Source organism: Aspergillus luchuensis, chromosome 5, assembly GCF_016861625.1.
Source record: "Aspergillus luchuensis IFO 4308 DNA, chromosome 5, nearly complete sequence".
Taxonomy (NCBI): domain Eukaryota; kingdom Fungi; phylum Ascomycota; class Eurotiomycetes; order Eurotiales; family Aspergillaceae; genus Aspergillus; species Aspergillus luchuensis.
The window spans coordinates 1,564,776-1,588,322 of NC_054853.1; the positions used below are offsets into that span (position 1 = coordinate 1,564,776).

The window sequence follows — 23,547 nt, forward strand, 5'->3', positions numbered from 1 at the left end:
ATGGCTTTCATGAAGTCCTTAGCAATCGATTACAACCAGCCGCAAATATCGTAAGACAACTATGCCCTGCCTCTGTTGATGCGTGCTAATCCCCTTGCCTCGATCGTAGTCCCTACGAACAATCAAGAATCGTCGTCATTACCGTCGGAAAAAGGAATTACTCCATTCCAAAAAATTATCTCTCAGGGCACCTGCTGGTCCAAGCAAGACAGTCTCAGAATCCCCGTATTCTACTCAGAGATGTCGACGCAGATGTTGGCCACACCATCTTACATTTCCTATACAAAGGGGAATATGAAACGATCTTTTACGAGGAAAATCAAAGAGAGAAACACCAAATTGAACTTGAATATGAGAGAAGCGTCCAGGTTTACTATGCCGCCAGGAAGTATAAGATAGACGGCCTCGATGCGCTTGCCCAAAACTACATCATTACTCTCAGTGAAACCCTGTCAATTTTCCAGATCCTACGAAGAGCCAGATCAATATTCTCAAAATTGCCTGAGAATGAAGAATGGTTTCATTACTATTTAGACACCAAAATTTCTAGCAGCTTCGCGGAGGGTGAAACAACATTCCAACTGGACGAGTTCTACGCGGAAATTGTGGATGATCCAGCATTCAGCAAAGCTGTAATGAAGATTATAGTCAAAGCCTTTACCACCGAGACCTCACGCTTGCGAAACATTCTTAGAGTTACCGGCGGCAGTGAGACAAAGAATGATGGCGAGCCTTCGTGTGAACAATCGTTTGCCGTACCCCAATCTGAGCCTACCGAAGGACACGACAGAGAACAATATCTTGAAGTACGGCCCAAAGCACATAAAACTGCAAATAACTCATCTTCATCCACTTCTGATCGGAACCGTCCGTGCGGTGAGCCTGCGGTCGAGCTCCTTCCAGTTGACTGCGAAGAGGCCAACCCAGAAGTTCCCTACAGTCACGAAGATAGTGATAATTGGGGTTGGGGATTTCGGGGATTAGACAAGAAGAAGTAGAACAAGAAGAGGCCATCTAAGCAGCAAGCTGAGTGGACTGAAGAGTGATTAGACCCTTGCTTGCGACAACGAACTTTTGGGCGTAACCAATGCCTGAGCAAGACTGATATGACAGTTCTACTCCGTCTCAGATGCAATACAGGTCTTGAATATGCTTTATAAGTAGACATCTGATGTGTCGTTTTGTTGTTTAGCTTTGTTTGTATTGCCTCGCACAATACTGGGTTTAATCATGCTTTCAGTGGAGTAATCATACAGGCACAGACCTGACACCTTTCGAAAGCAAGTCATGTAAGCTATGGCTTCCGTCCTATAACCCTCAGTTTGTTATGGGTCATATATCTAGTACCGAATGAAATTGAAACACCAAGAATTAATCCACGGCGTGAGTAGATATCTCCACACCGTGCTGGGGGTCAGTATATTTGCAACTTTATTCTGCATAAGAAGTTCAACCTCAGAAAAGTGGATAAAAGGTGCTCGTGTTGTGAGTTGCCCAGCTGCCGCAACGCTATAGAATCATACTCCCATGTAAGTCTCCCCTTACAGTATCTTGCCGAAATTAATTAGGAAGACGTTTGAATGGAGGGTCTTTCAAGCTAGTTGGTCTCCTCGAAGAGTATCCCTTTCACCTACACAGCTCTATCCAAAGGACCTGTAGGACTTGGCTGTGTGGAAACTCAGTATCAGTGTGTTACCGCGAAGATTATGGACATTTCCTTAATGCGGTGTCACCCTTCCATGTGACATCAGACACAGGGATAGCTAGGCGATTGTTTTGTGTTTCCATAGCTATTAAATATAACTTCATACACCAAGATCTACCACCAGTTTCCCAATGACAATTACCAGTGCCCCATGGCCTGAGCCCAGAACCCAATCATATCCGATACCATTACCGCGAACTTTCTCCCTAATGAGGATCTGACTCTTGCAAATGAAGGCTACATCGTAGAATAAGGTGGCCTCTTCAGTATCAGGGCGTATTCTTTTGCTTCTATCAAGATAAATAATTTATCTACTAATTCTAAGCTGGTGCTGGATACTGGACCGCTGGTACACAGGTTTAGCAGAAATATCACGGACCCCACTTACACTTGGAGGCCTTATTCTCCATTTCGTCTTCATAGACGTGTATGTGGACTTAATATCCGTCGTATGTTACGGCTGATGGGGGACGATGTATGATGTAAGCAATGTCAGTCAACCAATGAGGCTGTTGATATTTAAAGAACAACGTCGTACTGAGCGCAGCCTAACGCTGAATAGCTTATCTCCCCTCGTTATAGTTGAGCCATGAGGAAGTCAGCAGACTAGGCCCCAAACACAAATCCACGGACCGCACATTGTTGTTGCGGGTGAGACATGGTGACCTTCGGGGAAAGAGCCCAGGTAATGTCAGAATGAATAGTTAAATCGTATAGACTTGATGTGATGGTCAATTACGTTCTTCCCAATCGTTCTGCATAAATACATCCGTGGTGAGGTCTTGTGAAAGAAGTTGAGGGATGGTGGCGGGTAGAGAACGGTGCGGGCAAAATGGGCAGGGACGGGGGAGAGAATGCGTCTACCGCCATGGGTCGATTAACGCATATCGTTGACCGGGCCCTCGGCATACGATTCTAACGCGCAATCAGGTCTTATCTAGCGGGCTGCAAACTCTATAATGCTAGTGATCCAGAAGGCCCTAATCGGCGCTGTTTTAGGGGACGAGTGCTTTAAAACTGGCACGGTATCGACAGATATCTAGAACCCTCCCATTGTTCCCCAGATACTGTAACTAGTAACAGATTGGAAACTCATTCCATTGCAGGTGATTACTGTATCATCCTGAATCCAGTACATTCCTCTGGAGGCCGGCGTGCTATTGGAGAAGATGACTTCTGCCCTATGCAGCGGATCGGAACACGAAGATTCCTGGTCGACCGACAGTCCTCTTCTTTCTGAAAACACTGAAGACCGTGAATTTATCATATCCGACTCCGAGACACTGTCAGACCATAGCGATGAACTTGAGGAAGAGAGCGAGGATTGTATTCCCGTAAGTGATAAAGTGGCACAAGCGCCTGAGACGCTCCCTATCCATTCGCTGGTGATCGACGAGTTTCTGAGACTGGATTAGAACACACCGAAAGGCCGGATAAACCCGATTCGAGTGATTGCCAAGCGGAAGGTGGTCTCTGATGGTAGTTCCTCCAATGAGTACCTAGTGCTGTGGTACTCCTGGGAGGCTGGAGAGGCAGCGTTGGAGTTAGTTGGAGGGCTGAGCTAGTCGGCTATATCATTCGCCAATGATCCCCCTATCTGTGATGGTCCACTTGGAGGTGTAAAGTTGGTTGACCGCTACTGGGCCAGCTCGTGCTGGACGGGCTCAGCGATGCGCTCCATGCCGGCAAGAGCACTGTCGCCTCAATATGATTTCATTTTTGTCTTTCGGAATTTATTTCAGTGACATTCTAGACTTCAGCGGAAACACGCCTAGATCAACAACATTCCTTAATTACCAAGTAGACACAACGGGTAGGATATAGTTGTAGGTAATCTGCATATCGCTATGGAGGGGGTCTACATAAATATAATCATCCTCCTTCCATCTGATTGTACAATAGTATAACGCTGTTCCTTTCAGTCATGAGAAGTGCATTCTTTTAGATACGGCATGTTAAGTAGTAATAATTGTAAATAAATAGATTTTGGAAGGAGAAAAAAAAAAAAAAAAAAAAAAAAAAAAAAAAAAACAAAGAAGTAAGATTGTAATCACTTCGAGTTGTCGCTGCTTTACACCCTCCGTTTCTTCCGGGACGGGGCTGGCTCGGCGAAACGAACCCGTTTAACACCTCGCGGACAGTAACACATCCTCTGCGGCGGCCACTGGTCAATTTGGTGATCGGATCGCCCAAATACAGCATCCGATTGCTGGAGGTGGAGAACCTGCCGTACAGTGGCTGGAAACCCGCCGATTGGCTGCTGACCTGATGAACCCTTGAACATAATCGATATTTCTTCATCTAGACTGGCCACGTGAAACCGAACTTGTTCGCGGTAGTATCCACAGACCATACATCCATCATCGTCGTCCAACCGACCCAAGTGCTCCCCGCGGCCCGTCTGCAGCTCTGCGACCGAAAATTCCACCAACACGCGCTCGAGAATCCGCCGTGGCTCGCGGCGCGCACATAGGACCGATCCCCGGCAAAGATATTGGCCTTGTGTCCTCATCGAACCTTCGTCTAATTCAAAGAAGAAGCATGTGGTGAGAACTGCTCGTACTAGTTCGTCTGGGACCGTGTACGGCTCCTTGGCGAGGTCTGCAACCCTCATCACATCATTCAGTCGTGGTAGATCCGCCAGAGCGTGGTCCAGCCGGAAGATATGGGCTCGGAGGGGATGGACAACATGATTTAATCCCTCCTTGAAAGCTTCTACACCGTCCATACAGGGAGAGGAGTTGTACGCGCGCCACAACCGGAAGGGCGCCTTGTCTTGTAGGGAGCTGCAACCATGCTGGGCCGAATCGGTCCCCTCCTCGGCCGGTGGGACGTATCCCGTGCCCACGGATATCAGTAGGTCGTGCGTCTGCGCGGATGGCCAGATAATTCGACATTCCTCCTGAGCAATCCCGTGCGGGTTGTTGGCACGGACGCCTCCATCCTGCAGAACGCCAATTTCGAACAAGTACTGGAATGGGAAAATCCTATGTCGGGTCAGCAAGAGACAAACTGCTGCGAAATTGAGGAATTGAGAAGGTCTCCTACCCGGGAGCTGCAGTACTGCATTTGAGGCTACTTTTGTCAGTTTCGTGAACAATAACTCTGTACACAAGCTCGAGGAAAACTCACGCTTTCCGTAACAACGGATTCTGGCTCTCGCCGTGCGGGACGATCCTTTGGTACGCTAAGTCAACAGATCCGTGCCTCACTCCACGGTAATTGGGGAAGACAACCGGCCTTCCGTCAGAGATACGGCTTGCAACGATGGCGAGACGACGTCCTGCCGCCAATGGCGGCATCACATCAAACACCCGACGCCCCTGCTGACAGACCTGTTGGAGCGTTCGCTCTAACGCACCGGAGTCGTAGGCACCATCTCGCACGAGATTCAGGACGCAGCCCAACCAAGGCCATATTCGGGAAAGGGAGTAGGCAGGCTGGAATATGCATTGCGCCAAGTCGGGAAATCTTCGACATGCTTCTGCGGCCGAGGTGTTGTTGTAGACCTGATCGGTCCCGATAACGGAACCTGCTCTCGGCGAGTTAGTCACCATGCTGGAGATTTTTGCATTCGAATCAGAGAGACCGCCCATGACGGCAAAAGAGGGTGCGACTTACCAACACTGGTGCCCGCGGTTAGATCTGGGATCTCCGGCAGCGTGATGGCGCCGGCAAGCCGTTGCTCCAGCGCTCGCAACAGGCCTAAGGTGACCATTCCCCGAATCCCGCCGCCATCGAGAGCCAGCACGACTGGGCGCTTGGTCGGAGGTAGTTGACGGACCGTCAACTGAAGAGCGCCCTGACACAGGGGACACTGGGCAAGGTCTCGGTGGTATTCCACGCCGCGGGTCCGCTGGCCCAACATCGTCACGCAGGTATCACATATGCCATGTCGACAAGGGGTCTGATGCTCGGCCCATCGACCAAGACAGAAGACGCACGCCATGGGTAAGGTTAGAACAGACCACTGCCGACCGAAGCGAATCATTTCGTCCTGGCGGATGCGTGAGGTGTGCACCGGGCTGAGACGGCGGAACTGTTCAGCGAAATAACTACGGATGGCGTCACTGTGTCCGCTGCCATCGGGATCTCCAACGGCTCTCCAAGCTCTAGCGCAGAGATCTCGGTACAATGTATCAAAGACATGGTCCGGTCGGAACTCTGTTTCTGTCAGTGCGGGGCCCATGGTGGTGAGGCAGTCCTGGACTAGCCCTACTTACGGTGCATTCCAGGAGGATAGGCGTCCATCAACAGAGCGGACGCCATAAATGAATAGATTTCTTGAATCGGACACTTTAGCGTGCGTGACTGCACCAGAAGTTCCGTCAAACCTTCGCTGAATGCTCCACTGACAGGCAGCCTCTCTCTCGAGAGAAGGAGACAATCCACCCGGTGAGCAGCGGAGTGGAGTAACCCTGGAAGTGAACGGTGCCAAAGGAAGGCCTGGTGGGCTGCCGAGAAGAGCAGCCCCTGCTGAAGTCGCTTAGTCCGGCTGAGCTGGAGCTCATCAAGAACCTGACGTTGTAGCGGAGCGAACAATGCCGGGCCTGAAAGCTGATGGCGGCCTCGAAGGTCGATCACCGACAATGCTTCCTGATCCGGGCTCGTGACGCCTCGAACGGTCCGCAGCACCTCCACCGGGTCTGTTTCATAGACCGCGGTTGGTCTGGTGAGAACCAAAATCACCCGCATACGAACTGGGGCGGAAGAGGCTCTGGCCTGTATATGACTTTGTGACGCTTCCAGCAGGCTCTTAGTTCTCTCCAATTCCGCCAGTCCGTCCACGAAGAAACAGACGACATGCATCCACGGGCGTTGTCTCCCTTCTACAAAGCCCCATTTGCTGTATAGCTCACGCCCGATTTCCGTAGCATCCATGTAAGACTCCAGGTTCTTCTCTTCGGCCTTCTGAACACCCCACTCCATCAACATGTTGCCCACACCACGCCGTCGGTAGGTAGGATGCGTGAAGCAGATATCCAGGACTGAACACGTAATTGGATTATTAGTTATCTTGTCGGTAGAAGAAGCTACAAGAGGAGCAGGGAAACGAACAGACATGCGGTTTGTTCATGTATGTCATTCGCGGAACGAGGAACTGCCCCATAAGTGCATTGGCAATATTACGGGCCTCGCCTGTAGGCCACCAATTGCACTCCTCGTCGGAAGTGACGCTATAAGGGTTGGTCTCGTAAATGTGCCAGCAGGCAGCGCCAACGATTTTGCCAGACTCCACATCGATCACCTTAATCCATTGGCTGGAGGGGTCGGAGCGGTGCCAGTGTATTTGCGCTTGACGGCATCCTGAATGGCTGCGTCGCGGGCAGTAGGTGAAGAGCCCTGGATGGGAAAGAAGAGATTTTTGAGGTTGCATTGCGGATTCTCATAGGCATCAAATTCACATCGGACGAGTTCGTCGAATTCGGAGTCCGAAGCCACTACGGTCAGCTTGAAGGGCATTTTGTAAGACCGAAGTTGTTAAAAAATCCAGAGGATTTCTCTTTTCCTCGATGCTGTATGTCAGTGTTAGCCCTAAGGAGCAAAATATGGGGGATACGTCGTACGAAGTCGTTTTAGGGAGAGGGGGAGGGCGAGGCGCGGGGTAAATCAGTCTTTCTGGGTAACACTAGACGTTGCCAAGTGCGGTGTTGGATTGGGTTTTCTGTTGACCCGATTGCTGACCCTCTATCCGTGAACCTCGAATTCACTCTCTGGTAACTGATGGTCACCTCGACCTACAAATCGTCAGTATCGCTGAGACCTCCCCACTAACCCTCAGCGAACTATTTCCCTATCCGTTGATTTCAATCTGGATGAGTACGCCGATTTGTTCTTTCCGAGACATGTGACTTCTTTGCCAAGAATTTAAGCTATCGTTGCACGTCAGCCCAATGGAGAAATTCCATAGATTTGTAGGAATTCAAGTCCTTGCAACCTTCCAGGTTAAGCGGTAGAATACGCAGTATTACAGACACGCGCACTTTGACAGATACTCCCTTGACGTAGGGAAGATGCGGATACTCCGTGCGCCGTCGCAGTTCTAGTTAAGCTGCTCGACGGAATATTTTTGGGAAGACGAGTTAACTATCAATGGTACGACCTTGCTGGACGAGTACACATCGAAACAAGGGCTATGGACAAATAATGAGTTCGAAAGAAACCTTCGGATATCAAAGTCCATTGTATAGAAACCTTCGACTCACTCTATGCATACTATGAAGAAACAGAACTCCTACTCAGTAGGGGCCAGGTTACAGGCCCCATGATTAGGATCTACTTCCAGGGCTCGCAAACCTAAACAGATGGAGAAATACTCTCGATGGTAGGATCAACAGCACGATGTGTGTCTTGCATGGTAAATGGGCGGCTACGTTTATCACGGTAATATTTGCAGAGATGAAGACTTTCGGATTGAGCTGACGTTTCACACAGATAGAAATGCGACGAAGAAGCAGCTTGTATATCGTAATGGAACGTCAAATTAGCCTTGCATCCTAGTAAGCCTCTGGATGATTCTGACAGTACGGTATACGCAAAGTAGTACGCCTTCATCAGACGATGTTGTTGACTCATGTAATACTATTACAAGGGTGGCCCCTGGGCTGTTTCAATACGCTGCGCCACAGGCACTAGACACTTTCCGTCTTGTAAGAAACATCTACACCTTGTATGAACCCGTATGTTACAGATTAACAAGACAGGCGCACTCTTGTCGATTGACCGGGCTAGGTGTTGCAAGATAATAAGATGTGCCACTCTCAAGCGAATTCCGAGCGTCTGGCAATGTGGCCGCCCCTCTACATTTTGCTCTATTTCAACCTGGATAACCTTGCGCGAAACTGCTGTCAAGACATCGCCTGGGCCAAACGTTCTATAATAAGAGATGCTAAAATAGCGAAATTCCGCGCGGTCGCCACATGCATCAAATACCCGATGACAAAGCAAGGTCACCAGCAACCAGTGACCGTTGGCCTGTGCATCTTGAGATACCATGGCGGCGGCTTGGGCGCTGGATTCAGCTGCCGGCAAGAGGCTTACTGAGTCCAAGAACTGGCCTTCCAGTGTTGACGGCAGGCCTGGGGAATCAAGCCTGCGGTCTAGAATAGCTTCGGAGAGGGGCTCTAGGTCCGGCAATGGGGGTGATGCGCAGCATGGACACTCTGGTGTCGAGGCTGAGGAGTCGGACGGTGGATCCGCATATTCGGATAAGACGCTGGGGTGAAGTTCCGGGAGAACAGTCGGCTGGAAGATCGGTGTCTCGGGGCGGTCGACAAAAGGCCTAGACATCTTGCTATCAAGGTATGCAACTCGGGCAATTGCGCAACGGGTGGCAAATATTCATGCAAATTTATCTGGTTTGAAGGAAAACGGAGTGGACCGCTTGGACGAGGAACAGAAGCCAGGTATGTACGACATGGTCCGCGTTGGGCTATAAATACCGAAGGATCCTGACATGCAGTGCTAGGGGGCACATACTATGTAGACCTCCAGGTCATAGCGATCCTGCGGTGTGTCCAGCTACTCCCAGCTGCGCTAGCGTCTACCTTGACCTACTGCAGTGGTTCACCGGGGCAGGGCACGTATTCGGGAATCTCGCCTCACTCACTTCTCAAGTCTTTCCCTGGATGAATCTGAAAGGTTCTCAGAGAGAGGAGGGGCCCTTTTCAAAAGCAAGTTGACTGCTACGGTGAAATTCTTCTACGATTGATGCCCGGGCATGCTGTGGGCATTCATATTATACCATGGCGCAAGATCGGGTGACCGGCCAACCCGAGATAGTCCTGCAAAAATATCAATGAGAAAACCAGGAAAGGAGCAGTGCTGGTTATATCCCAGGTGGCTGACCCGAGAGGCCACAACAATGACTATGCAAAATCTCCATTGTGACGGGGGTAGAGATTCTTCAAACGAAAGTGAACGCAGCGTTCCGTGGTCATACGCAAATCTTGCATTCAGGCAGTCGTAAAGCACGGGCCGGGCAGCACCTATGCCGGTGTTTATCTAACAAAGGGTCTAGCAAGGACCTGATACTGCGGCTAAGCATTGGTGTCGGACATTCGCCGCCACATGCTGCAGCTCTGGTTTATTCTTGGTCTGTACTGTATATTGTTGAATTTGATCTTTATAACCCTGTGTAACCCGGATCTAGAGTACTGAGGTAATTATTGATGCGAAACGGTTATTCCTCGAGAATTTACCGGGTCTGCAGCTATACCGCCTTACACATGCCAGTTGGTAGTAGATAAAACTGTTGACGAAGGAGTATCTTAGAGAAGTATAAAAGTGCAGGAAGAAAGAAATCCATGTTGCGGCACAATATACAGAATTAGCCCGACTATTGATCTTTACGCTATGGTTAGGGGCCAAATGCCCTGGGATTTAATGGAGAATATAACCATGGTTATGGGTGTTTTATCCTCATTTCATCCCGTTTCTCAAGTTTTCATGCTGGGAAACCGGGTAGTCTAAGACATTCGCGCTTTGCTCCAGACACCCTGCATGTCTGAGAGCATTGGCTGCCTAGGGTATCATCAAAACACTGGCTCGTCTGGGAATAGGGTGAACCGTACCGTAGCCATGAGGCTGCTGTTGCCGGATTTGTCGCCGCTACTCTCCCACCACATCACCCCGCCCAAGCCCCTTGAAGTGATATAGTGAACCTTTTGCTCGATGGTCCGCGGAGTGTCGTAGCTGATCAACGTCCTGGCAGTCGGATCATAGCTATAGCTTTGCAACTGCACGGTCGAGCACATATTCTTTGACACCCGGGTGCGGCAGAGCCTTGTAGTCCCAGACCCCTGCTTCCCAGGATCCGTTCTCGACACCGGTGAACGGCGTTCCCAATCCATTGGTACCGACGAAAGATCGCCCGTACAAGGGCATGCCGAGGACAAGCTTATTCGCGATCACTCTAGCATCGATATATTGTTGGATAGCCTGATCGGTATCAAAAGGGGTGCTGTTTGGAATGGACGGGTCGTCGAAAACGTTAGCTTGGTGGGAAGAATAGGCACTAAACTGGCCAGTGTAGTCGTAGGCCATCACGTTTCAGAAGTCCAACAAGTCGTCCATATCCTTAAGATGGAGGATGTCTAGCTTTCCCGAGCCTGTCAGGACAGTCAGCAAATGGCCCACGCAAATAAAACAATTCTTAGATGCTTGAGCATACTAGCAGGGGATGCAGCAGTGAGCAGAAATTTCTTCCCTCTCGCGTGGCCATTGCTATATTCCCCTAGAGCCTGCCCAAGATTAATGACTCATGCGGTAATTGTTCCGAGGTCCAGACCAACCTGTCTCAGTTCCCTCAGTAGAAGGACATAGTCGCTGGCCTCTTGGTCATTCTCGGGATACTAGACGCAGTGCTTATCATGAGCAGAGCATCCAACGAGAAGAGAGCCGCATCTTACCTCCCAGTCGATGTCTAAGCCGTCGAGGCCTAGGTCTTGGAGCAGCTTGACAGCCGTCTGTGCAAATTTCTTCCGTCCCCCATCCTTGCTCGCTGGCTGTGCAAAGTTTGTGGAGTACGTCCAGCCTCCGATAGACAGCAGAACCTTCAGGCTTCGATTCCGTTGCTTCAGCATGTACAGTGGGTTCGTACGGCATATGGTTGAAGGGGTCGTTGCGAGAGGCTGCTCGCTGGGAAACCACCCCCAACTGACTGGCAGGGGGATTTCTTTAGAAGCAGGGTCTCAAAAAGCCCCTGATAGGATAGCAAACTCCCCCAGGTTGAGACTGACTTTTCAGTCTTCTTCAACTTTCCCGGTCGACGTGACAACCGCGCTCGTCTAATGCCAACCGTCGGATTGAGCGATCAGGCAATCGATGGACTACCGTCTATCGCTGCGACGTCTTGAACCGGATTGGTACATATGCTGCAACGTCTCGCAAATAGAAGAGGGTCACGTGTTCGTCGTTTACATTGGGGCTGAATGAAAGACCGCGACCTGCAGCACGGCAGTCATAGACGCAATTTGCCCGAGTACAGTCGATGGATGGATGGATGGTTTCATTTACCCTGACCCCTCGCTAAGGCGATATGCAGGCTACTACCACTATATGTATCTCCTTAATAAACATTGGTCCTGTACCACTTCTTAAACGAACTTAGAGCCTCGTCGGGGCCTATTGTGGCCTTTGCGCCGTTGATGTTAGTTAGCTGCCCTTATGGCACGCGGCTTCGAAATCGCTGGGATGCTTCCGCAAAATCCAAGACGGCCTCGACTGTCTTAGTGCGTGAAGCGTTGCTGACTCTACTTCCACCCTCCTGACAAGATCCGCCCAGCAGGACTGACATGCTATTGAGCGCATCACCGACCTTTGCCCGGAGCTCTCGACGTAAGTCTCTGAGCAGCGGGCAATCTAGAAGGACGTGTAGTATACTTTCCCGTTCACCGCAGAGGCACCTGTCATCATCGTGGAAGCCGAACAACTTTCCGTACGTGGACAGCCAGCAATGTCCCGACCGTATCTGGGTCAGAAGGTATGCTCGATTTCTTGGCAGAGATCCGTAGAGTCGTCTGGTGTATTTTGCTGGCAGTGTGTTGTCGATTTTCCGGAGATGGCCGCCGTCCCTGGACTCTTTCCATTCTTTCTCCCATTGAGTAAGGATTCCTTGCCTGATGTATGCTCTTTCACGCGAGAGCAGGGGAGAAAACGGGTGTGTCTTGCCAGGTATGGCTGCTTCTTTGGCCAGCCGATCGGCTGTGTCGTTACCGAGGATCTCGCTGTGTCCGGGAACCCACTGCAATCGAATTGTAACCCCGTGTGTTCTCGTATTCTTGGCTGCTTGAAGGATCGCATAGATAATTTGTTGGCCTGATTTATTGCCGGGTTTCTGAATAGCCAGCAGTGCTGACATGCTGTCGCTGAGAATAGTAACTGTTCTCGCTCGTTTCTGGCCGGCTCTCCGCTGTTGCAGCACGATTCTATTGATAAGATTGATCGCATAAAGGATACCGATTAGTTCGGCGGCATGCACCGACCATTGGCCCATGGGTCCGACCTGTATCTGTAGGCTCCCAGTCGTTATCGATGCGTCATCGAGGACTGCGGCTGCGGCACCCAGGTGGCCTTGGCGCCCCGAGGCGTCGGAGTACACCACAAGGTCCGACTCAGACCGTGCTGCCTCCGCCTGCTCCATCGCTATTTCTCTACTGGTCGCAATGTCCCTTTTAGAAAAGGCTTCAGTCCGCCACGGTGGTTGTGGGGCTGGATCAATCATTTCCAGGTCGTCGAGCCTTTCTAGGTTCATGGTTTTCAGAGTCTCCGCGAGCGGGAACCGGGCGTGTGATCCGACATTACCTCGTCGTCTCCGGGCCCGAAGCAGGACTTCCCGGATTGGATGCTTCCGTGGCAATGTGTGGAGTTGAGTGATGGTGGTTTGAGCACGCTGGCGTAGGCGAAGATGGATAGGTAGTATATAAGCTTCGACATCAAGAGTGGATGTGGCTACCGTTCGGAAGGCGGAGAGAATACGAATAAGTGCCGTACGCTGCACGGTGCGTAACTGTCTCAGGTGTGTTTTGTCTCGCAGTGGGTCGTGCCACACAGTTGATGCATATTGAACAACTGGTGTGACACACGCTTCGTATAGCTGTCGCATCTGTTCAGGCCGAAGCTGCCGCAGCCCCCCAATCGCCACGTTGACCTTGGTAGCTCGCTTGACAGCTTGTTGCACATGTTCCTTCCACCGTAGTTCATGGTCAAAAATGACGCCGAGGAGCTTTGCAGTTGTTGATGGAGTGATGACGCTGCTGTTTATGGTGATTTGACCTCGACATTGTTCCCTTCTCTTCCTGGTGATATGGATGAGTTCAGTCTTTTCGGCAGCAAAGTTCGATCCTGTTTTCCGAGCCCAGGCTTCAATCCGGGGTATATCCTCGGATTGGAGTTTCGCCAAGTTCTCTTCAGCAGATCGTCCAACCGCCAACGGAAGTAATCGTCGATGAAGGCTGATGCACCGCCGTGAAAGTTGACTGGTTGGTCCACCAGATCACTGTTGAAAAACGCAAAGAGGATAGGGGATAAGGGGGAACCTTACGCCAGCCCGGCATTTCCCAGCGGTATCACCTCGGAGCAGTAGTCATCGAACCCAATCCTGGCTTGTCGACCGCTCATGAAGCTTGCAATCCACCATCGAGCGACCTTAGGAATGCCTTTAGCTTGGAGACGAATATCGAGACTGGTCTTGTTCACGCCATTGAAAGCACCCTTCAGATCAAAGGCTACCAAGGTAACTACTCTCTGTCCATACCACGCCCGGTCGATTGCGTTAGTCAACACCAGCAGGGCCTGCTCGGTTGTTCGCCCCGGACGTTCCCCGAACTGGGTGTCCGGGAGAAGTCCGTAGTGCTCTGCGAGGTAGGACAGCCGCCGGGCCATTACCGCCTCAAGTAATTTGCCGAGTGTGTTCAGCAGTGAGATCGGCCGGTACGCTCCCGGGATCGAGTAATCCGACTTCCCGGGTTTATGTGAAACCACAATCCGGGCGCTTCTCCACTTTCGGGGGTGGTACCCTAAGTCAATCGATGCTGCGAAAATTCGCGTGATGAGGTTTCCAAGGTGTCTCCACAGCCGTTTCCAGATCAGCATCGGGAGCCCGTCATCTCCGGGCGCCGTTGAGCTCTTCGCTGCCTGTAAGGATCTATAGACTTCGAGATCTGTGATTGGTTGCCATGGAAGTTCCGCTGGGATTTGTGTGGGTGTCTCTTCCTGGGCCGGCGTCATCGTCGGGAAGAATGTATTCATGAATGCTTCGGCCTTCTCTTGGTTTCCAGTCACGCTGCGGTTATCGACTTTGAGAGCCGGAACGCTGCTCCAGGATTCGCGTGGCCGCATGTATGTCGCCGCTTTCCAAAGCCTCCCTTCCCCTGCTCTGTCCAGAAACTGTTTCCAATGTGCGGTTTTGGCTTTCTCAATTGCCCGTGTCCATGTCCGGCGCTTTTGGCGCATCTCCTCAGAGAGTAGCTTAGTGTAGGGGTCGTCCCGTCCTGCCCTTGCGCAGCTCTCTTGCCATTTACGCCGTGTTTGGTTTACTGCTTTTTGTTGGGTTTTGAGGTCTGGTGTAAACCAACGCTTAGCATATGGTGACGGTTGTAGGTTCGGGATGTCCTTGTCAATGGCCGTCGCGGTCGCTTGAACAAGTTTCTCCACCGTGGCATCGAGTGTTTCAATTGTGTCTGGCGTCTCCCAGGGCCTCATGCTTCCCCATATATCCCATCCAATCTTTTCCCAGCCGGCTCGTTCGTACGCCTTCCTTGGTTTGGTGTCGGGGTTGCGCGGCATTCGGAGGCTCCATTCCGAGTAGGTTGCTCGGTGGTCGGAGCCGTAATTATCATGGTAAAGATGGCATTTGAGAAGCATCCCCGGACGGTCCGTCAATGTCTGATCGATAGTAGAGTTTCTACCGGGGTGGCTTAGTGACCAGAAAGTTGCCGTGCCGCGTGGGAGGCAGCTCCGAAGGCTGTAGGTGTTGAAGAAATTGATCAATTCGCTCGCATCTTCGATGAAACGGGATTGGACATGGTTACCACCCCAAGCCGGGTGGTGACGATTGAAGTCTCCTGACAGTATGAGACTAGTGGTCTTGTTTGTGTTCTGTAGAGTACTCAACATGTTCAACCATGGCACCAAATACAAAATTATTCTGTCGCGAGAGCATTGCTTGTGTTGAACATGGCTGTTGTGCCACAGATGTCGAACCCGAATGGATTACTGTAAAACCATCAATAAAGAGTTGAGCAATTGACTTCTGGAGGACTAATTTTCAACTGGCCTTGGCTCCCCTTAAGCCCAGCATGGGCGTTCGGGTCGACTTACCTGCTCGAAACTTTGTTCGTATTACTGTACATACTATATGCATACTTCTTATTACTGTTTTAACAATATCGATCAGTTGAAAAGTATATCGATTACACCATCGCTGCGCTGGTCTTGTCCCATGGATGAAAAGCAGGTGCCGAACTGGACACAACCCACAACAAGTTGTTGGGTGGTGGCTTATTCTGGTACACACCACGCAGTAGTCTACGTGGCCTTTCCCTCAAAGCCGGCTACACAGACACTAGCCTTATCCGAATACTGTTCCGGGTTGCCGCGGTCTCCTTGGTTCACGCTGTTCCCTGAGATTGCTGCTCGCCTAAAGTGACCCTCTCATATTAGATCAGAATAAATGCCAGGTCAACATGTTCATTCATCACTATGTATGAACTTCTTTGCGAACTTCTGCCTATTCATGTCTGTGATAGTTATGGGGTCATCAATATAGGTTCAAACAGGTGCCAGAGTCGATTCTAGCCAAACTAATATTTGCAAATAACCCTACTGGGCTTTGATGTGTATCTAGATTGCCTGCCTGCCATCCTGTTTCTCCTTTCGCATATTGTTTGGAATGCTGTCACCCAACGTCGTTACCCCAGCTCACGCTTCGTCACCCAACCGGTCGGCTATAATAGAGATGGAAGACTCACACATATGTCTCGCGTCTTTACAGGCTTGGCCCCCTCACTATAATTGTTGTCTTTCCTATAATTTCCTACTTTGCTGACTACCTTAATCGAGCGCTGCTGAACTATCTGAACCTGACACGCAAGAGCTGCGGATTGAAGAACAGTCTACAAAATTTTAGTCAATCAAGCCTACGTGATACCGGTAGTAGACTATGCATCTACCGTGTGGCACAACCGCCTCAAGGATAAGACCCACCTGCGGCAGCTGGCAGCCATCCAGCGTGCTGCTCTGATACGGATTTTTTCCGCCTTTGGAACAGTATTAACATCAGGCACTCAAAGTGGATTCCTACACACTACCAACTCGTTTACGGCTGAAGCAGCGCGCTCAAATCGTCGCGATCAGCCTCAGCACAGTGTCGTAACACCACCCAATCCCATGTTATAATGACTCGAGCAAGAGTAAGTTGACCTTCCCGTACGTCACGATCGACCCTTACTGGGTAGAAAAATTGTTGTTCCGTAGATTCAGCAAAAGCAGGGAAACTACATCCAGCTTAGGGCTGGGCCTCAGGAGTCTGTCAAGAAAGTAAAGTGGGTTCTAGACTTCTGCATGCTCAGTGAATGGCTAGCAATACTTCCCAGGCACCTCTGAATTTATTTCGGCCTCCAGCATGCTTTTTTCCAAATCGAATAAAATTTTGTAGACTGTTCCTTAAATCGCAGCTTTTGCGTGTCAGCCTCAGTTCGTCCAGCAGCTCAAGATTTAGATAGCATGCAAAGTGGGAGATTATAGGACAGACAACAATTATATATGTATAAGGTCCCTCTTCTTACAAGGATTCCGACCTGCTCTAAGATCTCGTTATACCTCGTCCCTCTACTCTACCAACAATGCAAACCGATAGGAAGATGAGATGAACTCATATCGACTTACTATCAACCCAACTATCAGCAATGATTAAGCAAATCGAGAAGTCCTTGACGATATTGAAGATTAATGAATATAAAGACAGAGAGCACATACTCTAACTCAAGAAAATTCGAGATCAATACTGGGACGAGTCAGGTGGCTTTATCGTCTCGTAGCCCGTAAGGTATGTTTATAGTAATGGTTCGATGGTCTACGGACAGTGATGGATTTCATAAAGCTCAGCCTCTTCCGGAAAGTAAGGATGATTATAGTTGTAGCTGTATTGGGATAATGTATTGTCATCACGCGAATACTGGCATTGCTGTACCTCCTCTTCAAATCGGACACGGAACTTTCTTCGCTTGTTCCAGTCTTGGCTCGAGCTGAGGATTATCTGTGCGAAAGGAATCAGAATCGATGAAGAACGTACCAGGTGTGCATTTAACTTACACTAGGAACTGAATGGATGGTTATGTTCCAGATTCGGCCAAGCAGAGACCTCCCATTTGTGGAGTCGTTAGATGCTGAAGGATACTCTGGGACTTCCCATATGCTCGGTTTTCGCTTCAGGGAAGGTTTTCTGGGGGCTTGTGTCGAGCGTGCTTCGTTCGGTGTTGGACTGGAGCTTCTACTAGACTTCAGTGGGCCGTAGAGCCAGGTAATGTCGTTATCTTTGTCTCTGCCATAGGTCAGAATCTCACGGTCGGGTAATATCATGATGCGATGACATTTACCAAGAGATAAACGCCGCTGGCATGCGGATGGCCTGCCGAGTCGATGCTAACCATGCTCTCCAAAGAGCATTCTCGAACCGACATCTGACAAGACTGTCTTGGTTTATTTGGCGGACATGTTTTCTAGTAGCCCACATCTCCTCGTATGTCCAGGAATGTGCGAGATAGTCAACATTGACTGTGGCGTCCTCTTCGATCATGAGATCATCGCGGACAAACCTTGTTCGGGACATGTAGCCCTGGGGTGGGGGCTGCTTAGAAGCAATGCAGGGAAGGGAGAGGACAGGAGGTCACTGGCGGTGATACTCACTGGCAGTCAAGGGTCGTTTCATTTGAAATTGTTCCTGAATACCAAAGGACCAGTATGAAGGGGATTGGACGCTAGATATATAGGGTAAACGAATGCAAGCATTCACAATCTACGTAGTAGGCAAATGTCAGGTTCACTCTGTCGATATTTAACCAGCATAGTATCAGTCCCACAGCTGATAAGGAGCTCTACATGTCATACTTGCAGTGTCCCCACTCAGAACACAGGCTAAACTAGACTCGCGTGAAGGTGATATTCACCCTTATTGGTGAACCAGCGTCTACATATGGTCTATTTGTGGAAGTTCCCTGTTGCGGAAAGCTCGAAACATGGTGCACAGAGAGGAGTTGTAGTGGCCCAGCGGCCGGGGACAGCCTAGTTACCGAGATAGGGAATGGTGGACACGACAGCCGGACGCCACCAGAATGAGCACGGAATGAGGAGATGTAATCATGGGTGACATTTGTCGTTCAAAGGACGCGTTCGGGACTGCCTAAGTTTCCCAGCCAATAGCACTCTTTAGTTGATCGGAAGAATTAGCCACCCAATCAGCACTTCGTATTTCACATGCCACTGGCTCCTGGGGCCACAACTTGGAGTATACTCTCAACTGCAGTAACCCAGCTGGTAGCTCCCTTTGGGTGGGGAGCCTAGACCTGCCGATAAGCGATATGAGATTCCCGAACTCCTTAACGAGCCCAGCCTGTCTGCTCAGCCCCATACCACCGTATAGACTCGTCGCTACCATCAACCAGCCTACATAACATACCCTATCTTATATTGAACCCATGATGTCTGCGAAGAATAATCGGCATTCTTCGCCTGTGGTAGTCGGGCCCGCCCTATGTCGTAGAGGACCCACCTCGGAATCTTGTTTCGTTGATTTTGCCGCAAGCAAGGTATCGGGCACACATTTCCAAATGAATCCGTGCATCTTCTCATCAATTGAATGATTATGTCTTGGCCTCTTAAGAAGCCAGTGGGCTACTTTGCCGCCGGCATGAGCCCCTTTGCTTTTCTTACCGCATGCTCTACTATTCGCAAGAACGCTCCTTACATCTCGCATTCCAAAGCCTCCAAGCTTCTCTCTCTACCGAATCGTGCTGAAGCAGACGCCCGCTGGACTTACCACACGGAACGAGACTATGACTTTGAAGACAGCCTGAATGAGCAGACAGTGCTGTGTCTTCCATATTACCATCATACCTAAGACAAGCAACCGGGTATGGATGTTACTCCTTTGGGTCGTAAAGCTTGTCATACTCTTGGAGAGAATTCCCATTTATTCGATGAATACCGTCTGCCAAGACGGAGGTTATCAGCGTTGACGCATTCTCCTCCAAGTGAGAAAGCTGCATAACCCGTTACAATGTAATGCAACGCACTACAGATTCATAATGTCGCGAAGATCCTCCACCGCATGGTAGGCAGTCCCCACCGTTCGTCCTCGGCGTTGCACAAAGGCATTCCGTGGATGTGCCACCACCGAGTATCGGTCGCGTAGCAGCTTCGGCACACTGATCAGTTCCATCCCGACCTGTGGCGCGAAATACACGTTCTTCAACACCAAGGGACGGTTGAACTTCTCCCGGAGCGTGAGCTTCACCGTGGCAATCCCTTCGACTGCCATTGGATTGCCCGCCGTGTCCAGCGTCTCACGGTGGGCCCGCAAGCTAACAAAGCAGCTCCGGTCCCAACATACGTGGCTAGTGGCGGCTGTTGTTCACGCTGTTTCTTCCAGCACTCCGGTCACACGGCTGCGCTTCTCACAGTAGGCGCATTTCCTTGCGGTCTTCTGCACACTATTGATGGAGGTGTTGCTTGAGGAACCTGGCGCTCTGTGCGGGAACGTAGCAGCTTCCTTTCGCTGCACCGTCTGCTCGGCATAAGCGAGACGGTTTCCAATCGTCGACGGATTGACTGGGTCCTTGTCATTCTGGATCGCATCCACGACGAGGACGTATTCCGGTCCGATCTGTGTCAATAAGATTGCGATGTGTGCTCGGTCAATGATGGATCCCGGAGCAATGGCATTCAGCCGGTGGACGAGCAAACCGCACGCGATCGACGAACTCTCGTGTGTTGGCGCAGCGATCGGTCGTGGTCTCGCGAACCTGGGCAAATAACTCGCAAAAAGTATTCAGCTCCAAGCGCCGGTATTTTTCCTCTAATTCATTCCGGAGCTCGCGAGAGGTCTCTAGTCCCGCGACGTGTACAGATACATAGCTGGGTATGCGTACATAAATACCCGACCGACGAGCCAAATGTAATTGCTGCGCCATTTCCAGCAAAGCCATATCAGAAGCATAGTCCCTATCGCGAAGTACACACAGGCAATCGCGAGGAGGGGCGGGTTCTGAATCTTATTCAACACGGCCTTGTTAGCACCGCTGCTAATTAGAGCCTCCTCGAGTTTTTCCGACTTCTACAAGGAAGTGAATGTACCAGGAATCACTAGATATCCCGCAAGGAGCACCCAGTGTGCGACGCTGGCAATGATGTTGTAGACCCACGGCATATGGTCGACTTCCAACAGCATCTCTATATAGCGAGTGTGCCCGGCAATGGACGCCGGACTCGAGGCGGACACTGTGACTGAGTTTGCCCGAGACGGTGTGCGGGAATTCATGGCCGCGAGAATCGTTAGCCGCTCCGAGACGTCGCACCCGGCATCACCGTATTTTGAATACCTTTGGAGGATACCTTCCCATATTACAGTTGAAGGCAGCATATGGTATAAGTGGACAAGACACGAAAGCGGCGGCATGGAGATATTGCTGCCGCGAGGGCTGACCGGCAGTGGCGTTGGAAATTAGCCAGACCGCCACATTCTTGCCTTGGGTCCCAAAATCTACGATGATACAGTAGTCTTACTGTGGTGTGGGTGAATCCCTCATTTTCATGACTGCTTGCTTCAACACCCTGTATTCTACAATGAGAGGATAATTCGTATCCTCGAGTTTTAAAGTAAGAGTAGCCCAAGGGGTTGCGGACCGATGACCATGGCAGCCAGCTAAAAAGAACACGGGGACATGGCTAATATTGACAGATAGCGATAGTACGGTAGTCGTCTGCATAGCACCGCTAGGGATGAGGATTTAGTGGACTATTACTTAACGAACTTACTGATCCACAACATCATATTCTACTAGGTCTGTCAAGTTCGTACAGTACCAGTTCGATGGATGGCTCATGCGCGTGCAGGTTCGCAGTGAAGGCCGTACTCCTGTCGAAGTTAGACGATTCCGGGTTACCAGAATTGGTGGTAAATCTGTACCATAACTTGCAATATCCGTTATGACTCTGGTTCGAGTAGTCAACCCCATGTATAATAACTGCGACTCTGTGTTATGTACCAGGGTTGGGCAAGGACGGTGAAGCCAGTCAGGTTGAGCAACTGCCGCGTTCTCTGGTGACAAGGCACTTGCCTTCGCTAGAGCATCATGGTCCGGGGCGGCTACAATTTCGGATAGAATCAACAGCTCCACTTTTGAATTTGTCGAATCGTTTACTATGACGTATCTAAATTTGTATAGAGCTCTCGACGAACGAACGACAAGAACACGGAGCACGTCGTGCTCTCATCGCACTTCGTCTCTTATCATGGCCGCATCCACTTGCCATAAAGCACCATCTGACAAATGATGGCGCATTAAATGTGATAAATGACCTTGTCTGAACGGTTGACGGTCCCGTCTAAACGGGCCCTTGTTGCTCTTTGCAGCTTCACCACCTCCGACCCCACTCTGCCACCCTCCAATTTCCTGCCGAAGGTTGATAAGTGAAGGATTCGCTTAACCCACGTGCTGAGATTACAAAAACTGTAACTTACCTCACGCTGCGGAGCTATCATCAGCCAGATACTATAAATAGAATTAATATCCATAAATAACATATCTGGAAGATATGGAAAACCAGGGACGTATATGCTCTCCAGCCAGCGACGGTACACGGGTAAAGGTGGTAGACATTCATGAGGATATTGGGCATTACAAAAGAGCTCCCTTTGATGACATTGGATTACAAGTTCAGGTGCAGCTCTGCAGGTCAACTACACTGGGAAAAGCGGTTTTTCTGTTGATAGATGTTGCTGACCACCGAGCGCAGCTAATCCTGAGAATGCAGCGTTGCCGAATCTATCTGTTTCATCGTCGAAAACTGTCCGTGTTTACATTTAATCCTGCCTCACTAACTACGGCTGAAGGTGCCAAAAATAATGACCGTGCCATTCGGAAATTGATGATGCTAATCAAAGGCGAGATTAAGAAATGATGGTCCTCCGATTGAATAATTCCGAATATGTGGCGTACATCTCTCGGGATTTTGAGTAATTGCCGGAAAACTTATAAAGAGCGCATTTTCGAAGGGAAGCTCTTTTCCCCTTCTATCATTAAAATCATCATCATCATCATGAAGCAGCAAACCCGCTCAGCGGATATCGCTGTCGAATTTGACCGGCTAAGGAATGATTACATCCTAGAGGCGGACAAGAATGCTTCGAAGTTCCTCGAAGAGGCACGTACATCGCTTGAATCGCCGCAAAGGCTGAAAAGACGAGACACTTTCAAAAGATCCCTTCTTCATTATGCTGCCATGGGTAATTGTACCCACCTACTTCTTTACCTCCTACAACATAAGCTAAATATTGATTCGCGAGACATGCACGGCCGGACACCTCTTTCCTGGGCTGCTGAGCACGGTTCACTGGCTGCTGCAGAAATATTGTTGGACCACGGAGCGGACATCAATGCTATGGACTATGAGAATGGCACTCCACTGTCTTATCTTGTTTACGCAGGTAATCCCGAAAAGGGCAACCTGAAAGCAACAGAAGCTTTTCTTAGGGAGAGAGGGGCGAAATTGAATGGGAGTAGAAATGCTTTCAAAAGGGCTTGGGTTTGGATCCTGACATATTCTCGACTGCTATCCTGTGTCCGCCCGAATGTCTGAGCCTATTATAGGATGAGAAATGACCAGGCCACAAAGTGATTCAACTCTCGTCACATATAGCACATGAAACGGGATTACCGAACACATATGCGCATAACTTATTAACGTTCGGCAGCTAAGCCGAAAGGGCAACTACCACTAACGATACTATACATTTCTTTACATGTGCCTTTCTTCCTTAAATCTCACACCAATCGACGTTTAGCATACGTCGTCTCATCTGTCAATATCGTAGTGAGTTCTCGTGGGTTAGTAACTTCGTTAGTAGGCTGGCTTGGAGGCGCTTTTTCAAGGGATCATGATCATAACTTCAGTAGCTGAAGCGCGTCTACCGCATCTGCCATGAGGTGGTTGGTGTGAGTTAGGTCGGGAAGACTGGGTGGTTTGTATTTGTCTGCATGGTCAAACGGCGTCGAGTCGGCCTGTGGCGATGGCAAACTGTATGGAGGCCCGTACCGCTTCTAAGTTGGGAGTCCAGTGATGAT

The 23,547-nt window shown here is 50.1% G+C and overlaps 7 protein-coding genes across 7 annotated transcripts; 2 read left to right on the plus strand and 5 right to left on the minus strand.

Moving 5' to 3' along the window:
• AKAW2_50556S (uncharacterized protein) lies at positions 1–998 on the plus strand (the record flags this gene model as incomplete). Its single annotated transcript, XM_041690387.1, has 2 exons — positions 1–50; positions 110–998. 2 exons carry the CDS (start codon positions 1–3, stop codon positions 996–998), a joined length of 939 nt encoding a protein of 312 aa, XP_041543977.1.
• Positions 999–3,776: 2,778 nt separating this feature from the next.
• AKAW2_50557A (uncharacterized protein) lies at positions 3,777–7,082 on the minus strand (the record flags this gene model as incomplete). Its single annotated transcript, XM_041690388.1, has 6 exons — positions 3,777–4,692; positions 4,754–4,780; positions 4,838–5,237; positions 5,327–5,869; positions 5,929–6,693; positions 6,764–7,082. 6 exons carry the CDS (start codon positions 7,080–7,082, stop codon positions 3,777–3,779), a joined length of 2,970 nt encoding a protein of 989 aa, XP_041543978.1.
• Positions 7,083–8,699: 1,617 nt separating this feature from the next.
• AKAW2_50558S (uncharacterized protein) lies at positions 8,700–8,930 on the plus strand (the record flags this gene model as incomplete). Its single annotated transcript, XM_041690389.1, has 1 exon — positions 8,700–8,930. One exon carries the CDS (start codon positions 8,700–8,702, stop codon positions 8,928–8,930), a length of 231 nt encoding a protein of 76 aa, XP_041543979.1.
• Positions 8,931–10,429: 1,499 nt separating this feature from the next.
• CHIT42 (endochitinase 42) lies at positions 10,430–10,750 on the minus strand (the record flags this gene model as incomplete). Its single annotated transcript, XM_041690391.1, has 1 exon — positions 10,430–10,750. The coding sequence occupies one exon, from the start codon at positions 10,748–10,750 to the stop codon at positions 10,430–10,432; it is 321 nt and encodes a 106-aa protein (XP_041543980.1).
• Positions 10,751–10,756: 6 nt separating this feature from the next.
• On the minus strand, positions 10,757–11,289 carry CHIB1_1 (endochitinase B1; the record flags this gene model as incomplete). Its single annotated transcript, XM_041690392.1, has 4 exons — positions 10,757–10,815; positions 10,878–10,947; positions 10,999–11,058; positions 11,116–11,289. The coding sequence occupies 4 exons, from the start codon at positions 11,287–11,289 to the stop codon at positions 10,757–10,759; spliced, it is 363 nt and encodes a 120-aa protein (XP_041543981.1).
• Positions 11,290–17,279: 5,990 nt separating this feature from the next.
• Positions 17,280–17,785, minus strand: AKAW2_50561A (uncharacterized protein; the record flags this gene model as incomplete). The annotated part of the gene is made up of 2 exons (XM_041690393.1): positions 17,280–17,462; positions 17,519–17,785. The coding sequence occupies 2 exons, from the start codon at positions 17,783–17,785 to the stop codon at positions 17,280–17,282; spliced, it is 450 nt and encodes a 149-aa protein (XP_041543982.1).
• A 1,711-nt stretch (positions 17,786–19,496) lies between these two features.
• On the minus strand, positions 19,497–20,843 carry AKAW2_50562A (uncharacterized protein; the record flags this gene model as incomplete). Its single annotated transcript, XM_041690394.1, has 4 exons — positions 19,497–19,785; positions 19,840–20,087; positions 20,173–20,474; positions 20,558–20,843. 4 exons carry the CDS (start codon positions 20,841–20,843, stop codon positions 19,497–19,499), a joined length of 1,125 nt encoding a protein of 374 aa, XP_041543983.1.
• Positions 20,844–23,547: the final 2,704 nt, after the last annotated feature.